This window comes from Carassius gibelio, chromosome B6, assembly GCF_023724105.1.
Source record: "Carassius gibelio isolate Cgi1373 ecotype wild population from Czech Republic chromosome B6, carGib1.2-hapl.c, whole genome shotgun sequence".
Classification (NCBI taxonomy): domain Eukaryota; kingdom Metazoa; phylum Chordata; class Actinopteri; order Cypriniformes; family Cyprinidae; genus Carassius; species Carassius gibelio.
The window spans coordinates 5,855,824-5,867,982 of record NC_068401.1 but is presented as its reverse complement, the minus strand read 5'-3'; the positions used below and the strand labels follow the sequence as shown (position 1 = coordinate 5,867,982).

Below are 12,159 nucleotides of genomic sequence, written 5' to 3'. Positions count from 1 at the left end.
GAGAAATGAGTGTTACTGGTGCACAGTAGCTTGCATTTAGAATCAATTAATAGATACTTATTAAGACTATAATAAGGATTATGATATATGCTGTTCAATATAGTGATCCATCATATAAAAACATAACATATAAAAAGCTCTCTTAGAAAGAAAATTAATAAATAAATACAACCAGCTGTCACAACGGTGGTACCCTTTCAGAAGATACTTATATGTACTATTTTGTACTATTATGTATACTTTTGGTACTAATGTGTACCCGTAAGGTGCCAATATGCACCATTTAGGAGTAAATAAGTTACAAAATGTAGCCTACCTTTTGAAAAGATACTGCCCCAGGAACAGCATTTGTACTTTTTTGAGATGTGATGTATACATCTCAGTTTCAAGAATTTAACCCTTATGACTGGTTCTGTGGTCCAGGGTCACATACAGAAGAGGAACCAGGCTGAAGAGCAATAGAGCATTGTGATTTAGTGGCGTGTGGTGTGTATGGCTCTCCACAGCGATCAGAATGATGTCATTATTATCGGTGGCGGAGGGAGGGACCGCAGTGCTCCTACTTGGGAACCGCCTCCTCAACATTCAGCAGCGCAGCGGTCGACTGTGATTCCCAAAACAGCGGGCGGGTCTTCTGTGAGTCGAGCCTCGTCTTTTAGCAACAATCGCTTGAAATTCTCCACATTGCGCTTAAAACTCGAACACGAGATCGACTGGGAATTTGAACCCCGCGAGAAAATAAGGTATTTACGTTTCCATTTGCATACATGACATCTTATTTGACATGTCGGACTTCAGGAATGTTTCTAGAAAGCAAGTTTGCTTGGGCGGTGTGAGGAAAGTAACGTTAGGTGGTGGCTGTTAGTTCTCAAACGAGCTCGGTTATGTTTTTAATGACTCGAGTTATTTGTGAACTATGTCAGATTCATAGTTTAAACCGACCAGGCAGTGTGTGACAACAGTGAGAATTCACATTCACAGTTCTGTCGTGAGTTATAGAAGTATTCAAAATGATACAAAACACATTTGCGACGGTTAAAGCTCCGCGCGAGTTTTGGTTGTTCTTCGATATAGTGCGAACTAATTAATTGTTTGCTCGCTTTCGACGTGCCGTTTCTAATCGTGAGTAATCAGCTTCCTTCAGTCACGCAAGGGCGTTGCAGTCGACAGCGCTTCAGTTGTGTGCAAAACTTTTCCCCTAAACCCAGCCGAGTGATTAACTAACCTGTTGTTCCACCGAGTCTTTCTGTCAAAATGACATGTCGGCGTGTCTTATGGCACTGCCTTCTCAAAATGTGCCTTAGGCCAAAGCCTGTGTTCTGTGGCAACCAAATGCTTGGATAAGACTTAAGAAAGGCCTGATCTTTAATCCTTGGGGTGTTGTAGGCCATTTTACGCTCGTTCAGATAGCCTTGAGCGACATTTCATACACAGATTTCAGTATTTTATACAATACAAGGGAAAACTTGTATGCGTCAGAATTGACAGTATTCCCTTGATTCTGGAAAACCTAGAAATGTCAGGGAAAGTGACATCACTCACTCTAATTAACTTTTTAGCAACTTAAATAATTTGGACCGCTTCAAAATGTATGTTTATGACTTTTTGTAATTTAATGTTGTAGGACAAAAAGTAAAAATGTTATCAACACCTTAAATTAGAAATAAAATGAAAAATGCTATTCAAAAACCAAGAACAATTGGCTCAAAAATGTCTAATTCGTATCCAGGTTTTCTGACTACAAACAAAGCTGAAAAATGTAGTTTAAAATACTTTTAGACATGTACTGTAGGACAGATAAGAATGACATAATGTTTGCCACGAGTAGAATTGAAAGACTATTAACAAGGTTTGTCTGGAAATGAAGAGGACTGAGCGCTGCCTAAATCCAAAGCTCATTAACTGTTGGTTTGCACCTTCTGTTTGTTCATTGTTTTTCTGATTATTTAATGCATTTTATATTGGAAGCAATGATTAAGTTGGTGTCAAGACAGACAATTCATCATCCTGCTGATCTAATGACTGAAGACTAAATGACTGCAATAATAATCATACGTTTGAAAAAGCCTGCTCATGTAATAGTTTAGAGTCATGGTATAAATATATTATGCCCATGGTGCATTAACAACAGTCAGAGTCTGACCCCAGACTGAAATAAATGAGCTAATATGGATTGTAGGTTTGCTGAAAATGCCTCATTGACTGCTTTCAGACCAGCTCCGCATTACGAACTGCTCCCAGAATCCTCAGCCTGCTTCCTGTTTCAATAAGCTTCTGGCTGCCTTTGTCAACCTGCCATCTGGTGAACTTTGCCACACTAATGAAATATTTTCCTGGAGCAGAAATGCATTTTAAGGTCCACAACCCCTAAGGCACATACACCATTTTATTTTTTTAGTGACCATGTGGTGTCTTCGAGTCACAGGAGGACATACTGTCAAAACTTTTTTTGGGATAAGACATTAGTTAGTCCAAATCAAAATAGCACAGCACACAGCAGCCCCAAAGTCAATCAAAATATAGTTGAAATACATGAGAAAACCTGGCAGTGAATTAGAAGAGAGGTTCTCCTACACACACTGATGGATTCAAGGAAGGCAAACCTAGACAAACGTTATCACCGTTTACCTAAACCATATCTCTTTTGGATAGTTTATTATCTTCAGCATTGATGAGGTGTTCATGTGGTCGTTGTGTTACTCGCAGCATCATATATAGACCATCTGTCCCTCATGCCATAAAAAAGATGATATAATTTATCATATTTTTGTTGGTTTAATGCCATTTTTAATGTAAAGTTCTCTTGTTAAAGGGATGGTTCACCAAAAAATAAAGATGATGTCATTTAATTAAGCTATGATAATACTTTTTGTGTACAACTAACTATGCGGGGTCAGAAAGCTCTTGGATTTCATCAAAAAATTTCTTAATTTGTGTTATGGAGATGAACGAAGGACTCATGGGCTTGACATGAGGGTGAAAAATGTATGACAGAAATTTCATTTTGGGGTAAACTATCCCTATAAATGCAAGTTGTGACTGATGCTTTCTTGATGAGGTTTTGTCAATTTAACTCATCGTTTTACATCACTGTCATTCTTACAGTTCATCTTGAACGATAAAATGTTTCTAAAGTTGTCAGCCAACTGGTAAGTACAGGACTTTAGTTTCATCCAGTCACACATTAGTTTTGGACTTTGATTAGTAAGCTCCTACAAACAGTTTTTTTTTGGAGACATTTCAAGTGTTGGAGTTTGCATTTGAGCACTTTGCTCTGGTTGTGTAACCTTATAAACTTACTCTAGGTCATGGGCAGTATTTGTCTCTTAACTGCAATCATATATTATATTGCAAGTTGCTATGAAGTTTGAATGGAAAAATAGATATTTTTGGGATTGGTTGGACAGTCCTCTCGTCCTCAACTGGCAACTTGTTCTAGTTTTGTTACTAAAAATGATGTTTGTTTAAAATAACATTGGGACTTGTCCAGATGTGTCACAGGAAGCATATTTAAGCTGGCGCTGTGTTCACATGGATTTGAGTTTCTCTTTTATTCTCCAAAGAACTTCTTTAAAGAAGTCTTTAACAATAGTTTAAGGTACTTAGAGTTCCTTCAGTTTGCTTCTGTAACCTGAATTACCTGTATTTGTGTACTTATCTTTTGTCAATAGTTGTAAAGACATTTTTCAGATGACTCATCTGATTGTTTTGAACACATGAATCACTACATTATTTAAAGGCCTGTTTACAGGAAGATGGAAAACAGCAGGGAATTCCATGCGTTTCAGACTCTGCTACGTAAGCGATGTGATGCTTATAAGTCAACGGTCCGTGGACGTGACGTCCAAGACTGAGACTATTTTAGAAATGGCTTTCTCAGATCAAATGGTTCACACACTTTTTTAAAGTAGTGTTGTGTAACATTTAAAATAACGAAACCCTCTTGACAGAAAAGAGAAAGGTTAGGATTATTATTGGTGTTTAGATGTCAAAGTTACCATGTTAACTTCTTGTGATTAATCAAATATGATGTACAGAATTATATATTATAGTTTCATTAAATTTTGAAAAAATATTAAAATTTGATATAATGTATGAGATCAATTTATTTTTTAGAAATTAATTTGATACTTTAGAACACTGAAAAGGACAAATAGTCGAAGCACAAATATTTTTCCATACCCTGTTCTCATTTTTCCATGCATTTCCTGGAAATTACTTAAATTGATTTTCATATTTCTATGATTTTTAAATATTTATGGATCACGAAAGGTCCCCAAAATGGGACTCGAACTCGCACTCGAAACTTTGTCTATACAAGGGTATCAACCTCGACTGTTAGAAGATATTTAAATAAAAGTTATAATCATTCATTTTTAAACACTGCATATTTGTTCAGTGATAACTATGGAAAAAAACAAAGCTCCGCCTACTTCCGGTTTTATCTGAATACAGATAAAGATACAAATAATTTTGTGATTAAATACTATTTGTGATACAAATACTGATACAAATACTGGTTTCACTGCACACCCATAATATTTATTATTATTATATAATCAATAATTCTTGAGTTTTATTGAACTTAGTTTTTTTTCTCAATAAAATTATACTCAAAGAATGTTGACATTTATTTATTTTTTCTCCAGTAATTATTATATATTGAGCTTTTTATTCCTTTTATCATTTAGACAGGACAGTGGAGAGATGATAGGAAAGTATTGGGTAGAAAGAGGGGAGCGGGGCTGGCACAGGAATACGAGATGGGAATCAAACTCTGGTCGCTGTGAGTGCAGTTGTGGTGTATATATCGGCGCACTCCAGTAATTTCTTAAGTCTTCCCTGTGCTCTCTCTTTCAGTAGAAACTAAACCCCAGCGTTTCATGTGGGTGGATGAAGATTCATGTGAGACAGACAGAAACCCAGGCCATACTAAAAATAAAGTTCTTTCTGCTCCTAGGAAGCACAATCTGATGGAGCTCTGCTGATAAGTGTTAACATATGCCCAGACAGTGGAGAAGAGCGTGAGATTACTAAGGAAGGATAGATGAGTGTTGGGCCGCTTGGAAGGATATGCACAGCTGTGCTTTCCTACTGGCACACATTCATCATGGATGCGTGACAGATCTCCCTCATCGCCCACATAAAGACCCAAGCACGACCTCTCCCACTTCTTCCCAAGAATTATCACACTACCACTAGCTCCTATAAGCAAGCGAGTTAGCGTGGATATTGATGTTGGCGATCAAATGCATGACAGATTAATGCGATAATACATGCTTCTCAGCTAAGTTGATTATGAATAAATGCTTTCCTCTTCTGCCAAACTGACAACTTGAAATTTATAGTGTGAATTGATTTGACCTGTGTAATCAGAGTCTAAAATGAACACTCGCCAAATGGCAGATGTGACTAAAATTGGGTTTGTGGAGTTGAAATCTGACTTTAAGAACATTGTATCCGATTAAAATAAAAAATGATTGTCTGAAAGTTGTTGACAGGTTTGGTTGGGTTCAGAAGACTTTGCATGTATTTTGATGTGTGTTTTGTAGCCATGAGGAACATGTCTGCAGGGTGAGTTTGGTATCGTTTATGTTAAACAGATGTTCATATCATGTTTACTTACAAATGTTTTCCTCATCTGCTTTTGATTCAGCAGTGTTCATGTGCCTTCAGGTCTGTTTTCTGTTATGGTGCACAACATATGGCTGAATGACAAAGAAAAACATTGGGCTACAATAATAATAAAAAAAAAAAAGTTTCATTGAACGACCAATCAAAAGCCGATGTAGTTTTGTGTTTAATTTATGAAGAATTTCCTGCCCACTCTTATAAAGAATGAAAGTGAATCTATGAGATGTTCCTTGGAAAACACCATTAACGTATCCTAAAGTGATCCAAATATGACTTCTGAATAAATAAGATGGTTTGAAGTGACTAACAGATGGAAATTTCTTGATCATCTTTCATGAAAGTGAGGACTGATGCATGAAAGAATCATTTAGACTAGTTTTGTGAACTAATTCTTGGAAAAGATGCGAATCAAAAGAACAATTTGGTTGCAGTCTTTTTGGACTGGAACCTAACATGTTTTATATTTTACACTGAACTCTTTCAAATGTAAAAGTAAAAGAGTTTTTTATGACATGGAGCCATTTGTTGTTATAGCGAATCTTGTTTTTACCTCCCAGGTATGGCAGCAATCAGGAAAAAGCTGGTGATCGTGGGAGATGGAGCATGTGGGAAGACCTGTCTCCTTATAGTGTTCAGCAAAGACCAGTTTCCAGAAGTCTACGTGCCTACTGTGTTTGAGAACTACATTGCAGACATCGAAGTTGACAGCAAACAGGTTGGTATTGATTCTTGGTCACCTTCAACCCCCACAGCCTGTCTTTGTACAACTCTTCTCAACAATATTTCCAGTCCTTGAGGTTTGGGTTGGTTTTGAAAATCTCTGATTGTGAAAGCCAAGCTGAGATCTGTCCGCAAACTAGAACATGTTGCGAGTTATTTTCCTTAGTTTTACTGTCTTGTTCATTCTGAAACCAGCGAAGAATGTGTGACTGTTATTTTAGTGTGTATTTTATTTATCCTCTAGATCCATTGTCCAGATGTTTATTCAAACAATCAAACTAACAAGTGTAAAATAATAGTCATTGTTTCGGAAACATTGTTTTGTGTTGTTATTGTTAACTAGAACTATTAAAAACTATTTTCCGTTATTGAAAAAAAAATACTAAAATCTAAAAAACAATTAGTAATAAGTAAAAATTAGTAAAATGTAATAGTTTTGGAGCAGTGTTGAAATAGCCTGGAAATACCAAACTCTGCTACTTCGCTTTGCTTCGTAGTCTTGAAGGGCATAACTGACAAGCGTTTTCTTTCTCTTGGGGAGGGGGTGTTTGTCTGAAGTTTAAAATCATTGGTTACCCGTAAGCCAATCACACAATGTTTGGTTATGACGTGTGTTATGCGCCGACTCAGCTGCCTCGAACTTCTACTGTAAACTAGAATATGTATATAGAACTCGATATGCTGCGAAAAAAAAAACAAACATAAAGCGAGTTTCGCTGCCTCCTTAACCTGATCCTCCATGAGAGCAACCAAGGGGGACACAATCACAATTATCACCTTGCCGGACTTTGGCCTCCCCAGTTTCTCGCTGACGATCATTAACCGTTGATAAATTAAACTTTTTCCAAAACCTGTCGCGATTAGGGCCACAACATCACCTCCATTCAACATGTAAAACAAACGCTCTGCGAATAGCATCCCGTGTCTCCATGTCCGCTGTCGTTTTCGAATTCCCTAACCTAAACTACGATCTTACATTCGGTGCTTATCGTCCATGTCATGGCTCTCAGCCCACCCTCTGTTAGTTGATTGGCCGGCTGTTTTGAGGCTGGAGGAAAACTGGGAGATACGTCACTATCTCGCACTGAGTACAGAAAGGAACTGAAATTGAGAGGAAGTACGAAGGCTGACTTAGTCAGGCTAGTGTTGAACTTAAACTATTAAAAAAACGATCAAATCAGATTAATAAACAGTATGTAAATAGTATGATAAATAGTAAATAAATACTTTAATAGTATATAAATAATACAAGATGAAGACCATTAGCCCATAGTTCAGATTTTTGAAGTTTTGACCACTCTGAAATCTAAAGGGGACTTTGCAAAACAGGAAATGACTGTTCTCTCTGGTTTCCTGACTGGACTCAAGATATCCCGCCCCTTGTCGCTGTTAAGGAGCAGGATGGCATCTCTTTTAAACCCCCTTCGCTCTCTCAGTAGTGTTATGCTGCTTATTTTGTCAAAATATAGAAGCTTCCCAGTGTTGATGGAGCATAAATCTTTCCGTCCTTTGTGGGGAAAAAAGACATTCGTCTTCATAGTCTTTCTCCAAAATGTGGTCTACAATCGATTTGACGTTCATTTTTGGCTGATGCAATGCACATTTAGAAAAACTATGAGCCATCAAAAGCATTATAGGCTTGTTTATTCTTCACCTGAACAGATTATTATGCAGTAGAGCTTCAGAACAGTGCACACAGGAAAAAATATTCTGGTCTCTGAGTGAATTAAGGAAAGGTTGTGTAATGATGTGGCATCAGGCTCAACATATGACTCAGCAACGCTATAAAGCCGCATTGCTGAGCTTCAATCCTACAGTAGAGCAGAAGGGATGGAGTTTGATTCCCTCTAATCAGTCGTTCAACTAATTCAGTTCATTAGGCTTGTTGTGATTGGATAAGCCAATCCTTGCTGTGGCTCTGTACACATGTGAGTGAAGAGTGACATATGCAAAGGATTGATACTTCTAAATTCATTTGCATTGTCCTTAAGGATCTACAGAAATAGATCTTGAAGAAATAATATTTGAAATTTAAATATTACAAATATTTTAAATTTTGCTTGCTTTATTCATTTATTTAAATATGTATTTAAAATATATTTTAAATTGTACAACAAAATTGTACATGTACATTTCCAACTAGACATTTTAAGCCAGAACATTTTCTGTTACAAATGTGTAACGCTTATTTTGCCTCATTTCTTAGGTTTTACATAGCCTATTCAGACAATGTTTATATCATATTGAAATATATATTAAGTTCACTTCTGCTTTTGTGTAACTTGTTTTTTGATTGCAAATTAGTCATCATTTGCAGTCCAGCATGGTGTACAGATCATAGAAGGCTTTGACTAGCTGTCACAACTGAGCTTTGACTCCTTCTGTCCAATTATGATCCACAGGTGGAGCTGGCATTGTGGGACACAGCAGGACAGGAAGACTATGATCGTCTGAGGCCCTTGTCTTACCCAGACACAGATGTCATCCTCATGTGTTTCTCCATTGACAGTCCTGACAGTTTAGGTAATCCCATTTCCCGAAAACCCAGAAATCTTGTTCATATCTTTCATTTTGGCTTACCCTTTAGGTGAAGGCCTTTCTTACTGGAAAAAGGGATTCACTGGGTCATTACTGTATGCAGGAAGTTCCTGTTTTTGCCTAATAGTCGAGGCGCATCATGATATCTCTTGTGTCCATGACATCACTGTCTTTTATCTCCACCAGCTTCCCGAAAGAACATCCTTGTCCTCTTCTCTGTTTTCAATTTGTGTCTGGAAGCTTGAACAAATTAAAGTCATGCTAGCATTGTATAAAGGTTATTGCAGACAGTTCTGAGATTATGTGTCAGGATTCAGCCGCATGATTCAGCAGAGTTCATAAGATCATAATTACATAACAATTAATCCAACAGTGAAATGAGTGTTGGCATGGAACCACCATTATTCTTCCGAGACTCTAAACATGAGTTACTAATGAATAATAGGATTGGATTTGTTGGGGAAAATCGCTTCTTTCACTCATACTTTATTTGGGTCACACTCACATTACAAAACAACGTTCTGTAAGACCATACATAAGTATTATTTAACATTTTCATATTTTTGTGACCGATATTTTTCTTTTACAGTTTGGAACGTGGAAACACTTGATGTACAAATTTTCAATTATGTACATTTTATATCAATAGTCAACTTTTTTTTTTATACTAATGAAAATTTACTAATACTATACTAATTATAAACTATACTAAATAATATGTACATTTTCTGTTTGTATATATATATATATATATATACATATATTTATTTATTTATTTACAAGCTTGGAAACACCATCTTATGTAAATTTTTATTATTCTATTAATCTGTCTGTGTTATACTCTTTGTATAGCATTTCCAATGTGTTTTTTTTTTCTCATTTGATTTAAATCAATCTAACACGTGTGTGTGTGTGTGTGTATGTTCGTTCTCAGAAAACATTCCAGAAAAGTGGACACCGGAGGTGAAGCACTTCTGCCCCAACGTTCCCATAATCCTTGTGGGCAACAAGAAGGATCTGCGAAATGATGAACACACACGGAGAGAGCTGACTAAGATGAAGCAGGTGTGTTCCCTGGGCCGGCCATGCCTCCACCATGGGGAGTCCCATTAAAAAGCCAGAATTACTGCCACTCTAGAAGCCCTGATCGGTTATCATTTGTCAAACTCATTGCACAATCAGTCCAACCTCTAATAACCAATGACTGATGCCCCCGATATAATGCGTCAGCAATAGTGTTTGGTAATCTGGGCAGACAGCCTCTGTTAAATCGATCCATTTAGTTGGCAGAATTAACATCGTATGTCATAAGTCGGACAGACAGTGCTGCACAATTCTGACGTCCATCATTCAGTAACCGTAATTCGGTTTTAAATCATATTGCATGTAATGATTTAGTTCCCACTCCTCTGTTTTGCAGGAGCCAGTTAAACCGGAGGAGGGCAGGGACATGGCCAACCGCATTAGCGCCTTTGGCTACCTCGAATGCTCAGCTAAAACTAAGGATGGTGTGAGGGAAGTATTTGAAATGGCCACCAGGGCGGCACTCCAAGTCCGCAAGAGGCAGAAGAGGAGCGGGTGCTTGCTGTTGTGAGAGAACTTTCCGGTCTTTTCCAGAATGATCTCAATAATGAAAAAACTAAACACAAAAAAAGAAAGAAAGGTTTTTGACCAAACAACACAAATACACTGGACTGTATGTCACATTTCATGCATACAAACAGGTGGAAGATGGAGGAATGTGAATAAAATATGAATTAAATGGACAGAGGGTGAGCAGAAAGGCAGGTTAGATCAGTATATGATATGTCTTGATTTAGTTTTCCTTATGGCACAATGTTTCTTAGAACACACTTTTCTTTTATTTTTTTTCCCTTCAGTTTGTACTGTACGGATGATGTCAGTTGTAATGGTATTGTTTTTTTGCACATTTATCGATCGACTATTATAGCTAAGTCTGGTTTTCATATGATTGTAATCGTAATTAATATAACAATGTAGAATTATCTTAATAGCACAGAATTTGGTAATAAAATCAGTGCCTTCATCACCATTCCCTCCACAAAATTGAAAGTGCTAGTTTCGAGCTTCTCTGTGAGTTAACACACTTTTCTAGTAGTGAGAAACCATGAATTTAAATGTATTTAGGTAATATTGAGTATGTTTATATCTTTCAGTCCCCAAATAAATAGTAATTACATGCACTTAGAAGGCTCAGTCAGATTAATTAGGAATGTGACACATTTCATTTGAATGATCCTATTTGTCCTCCACACATGCATAAATATACATGCATGCACATGGAGCTCTAAACTGGTTTGACCCGCCTTGAATATCTGGGGTGAGCTCAAGCTGTCACATAATCTGACTATATGGTCCTCACGTTGAGTATTGTCAATGCGAACTTTACATTTTTTAAGTTTGAATCACTTATTCGGTTTCTAGCACTGCAAAACGTCAAATAAATACACCGATGATTGCTAGCAAATGTGTATTAGCTAGAAGAGGCCTTGAGTGCCTTTGCTTTTCCCACAGAATTGTGTGCATTTAGTTAGCTGTCATTAATGCGTTTTGTTTGAGATAAGTTTATTTGCATGCACAAGTTTTGTCACAAACAGTGTTGTAATGTTTCATGCCAGTAAAGTAAAGAGGTGTCCGGGCCATCTGGGAGAATAACCGTTGTGCATCTAGAAAAAGATCCGTAGCTTTTATTTGCTTGTGTAAAATCCATGTAACAATGACACTTCCACTGCTGTCCCCTACTGGTGCCGTGAGATGCCTGACATTAAGTAAATTAGCAACACTACATAACTCCACCCCCATGTTTCCTGTCTGTGTTGACTGTTTGAACGAGTGTTGAATTCAATAGCATGGATTGGCTTGGTTTCCCTCTTCTGCTAATGTCAAATAAGAGGGTGAAAGATAAAAAAAAAAATTTCAAGGTGTCCAGGGTCATATTTCAACCAAAAAAAAAATCTTCCTTGTTTAGGTCCACCAGAAGCACACAGAACATGAAACTAACCATCTGTATAATTCTTGAACACCTGGAACACTATGGCAATGATTTTGAAGTTATTAAACTGGGCATTATTAAAACACTGATTGTAATGCACTGACTGTGCACACGAATATCCCATTAGACCAAGTACAAACTAAACACTACCTGCTAATAAAAGAGGAAGATGTTCTTTAGCTTTTTTTTTTTCAATGTACTGATTTGTGAAATCCTCTATGCAGATGTGAGAACAGACTCATGACCGTTGTGAA

General features: G+C 37.1%; 1 protein-coding gene across 1 annotated transcript; it reads left to right on the top strand.

Annotated features, from left to right (window-relative positions):
* Positions 1-574: 574 nt before the first annotated feature.
* Positions 575-11,708, top strand: LOC127959167 (rho-related GTP-binding protein RhoA-D). The gene is made up of 5 exons (XM_052558174.1): positions 575-743; positions 6,192-6,349; positions 8,757-8,877; positions 9,827-9,957; positions 10,313-11,708. The coding sequence occupies exons 2-5, from the start codon at positions 6,194-6,196 to the stop codon at positions 10,484-10,486; spliced, it is 582 nt and encodes a 193-aa protein (XP_052414134.1). The 5' UTR covers positions 575-743; positions 6,192-6,193; the 3' UTR covers positions 10,487-11,708.
* The last annotated feature ends 451 nt before the right edge of the window (positions 11,709-12,159 follow it).

Coding starts and splice junctions, on each gene's coding strand:
- LOC127959167 (XM_052558174.1), top strand. CDS start 6,194: ATGGCAGCAATCAGGAAAAAGCTGGTGATCGTGGGAGATGGAGCATGT. Junction 6,350..8,756: donor TCGAAGTTGACAGCAAACAG/GTTGGTATTGAT, acceptor TATGATCCACAG/GTGGAGCTGGCATTGTGGGA. Junction 8,878..9,826: donor TGACAGTCCTGACAGTTTAG/GTAATCCCATTT, acceptor GTTCGTTCTCAG/AAAACATTCCAGAAAAGTGG.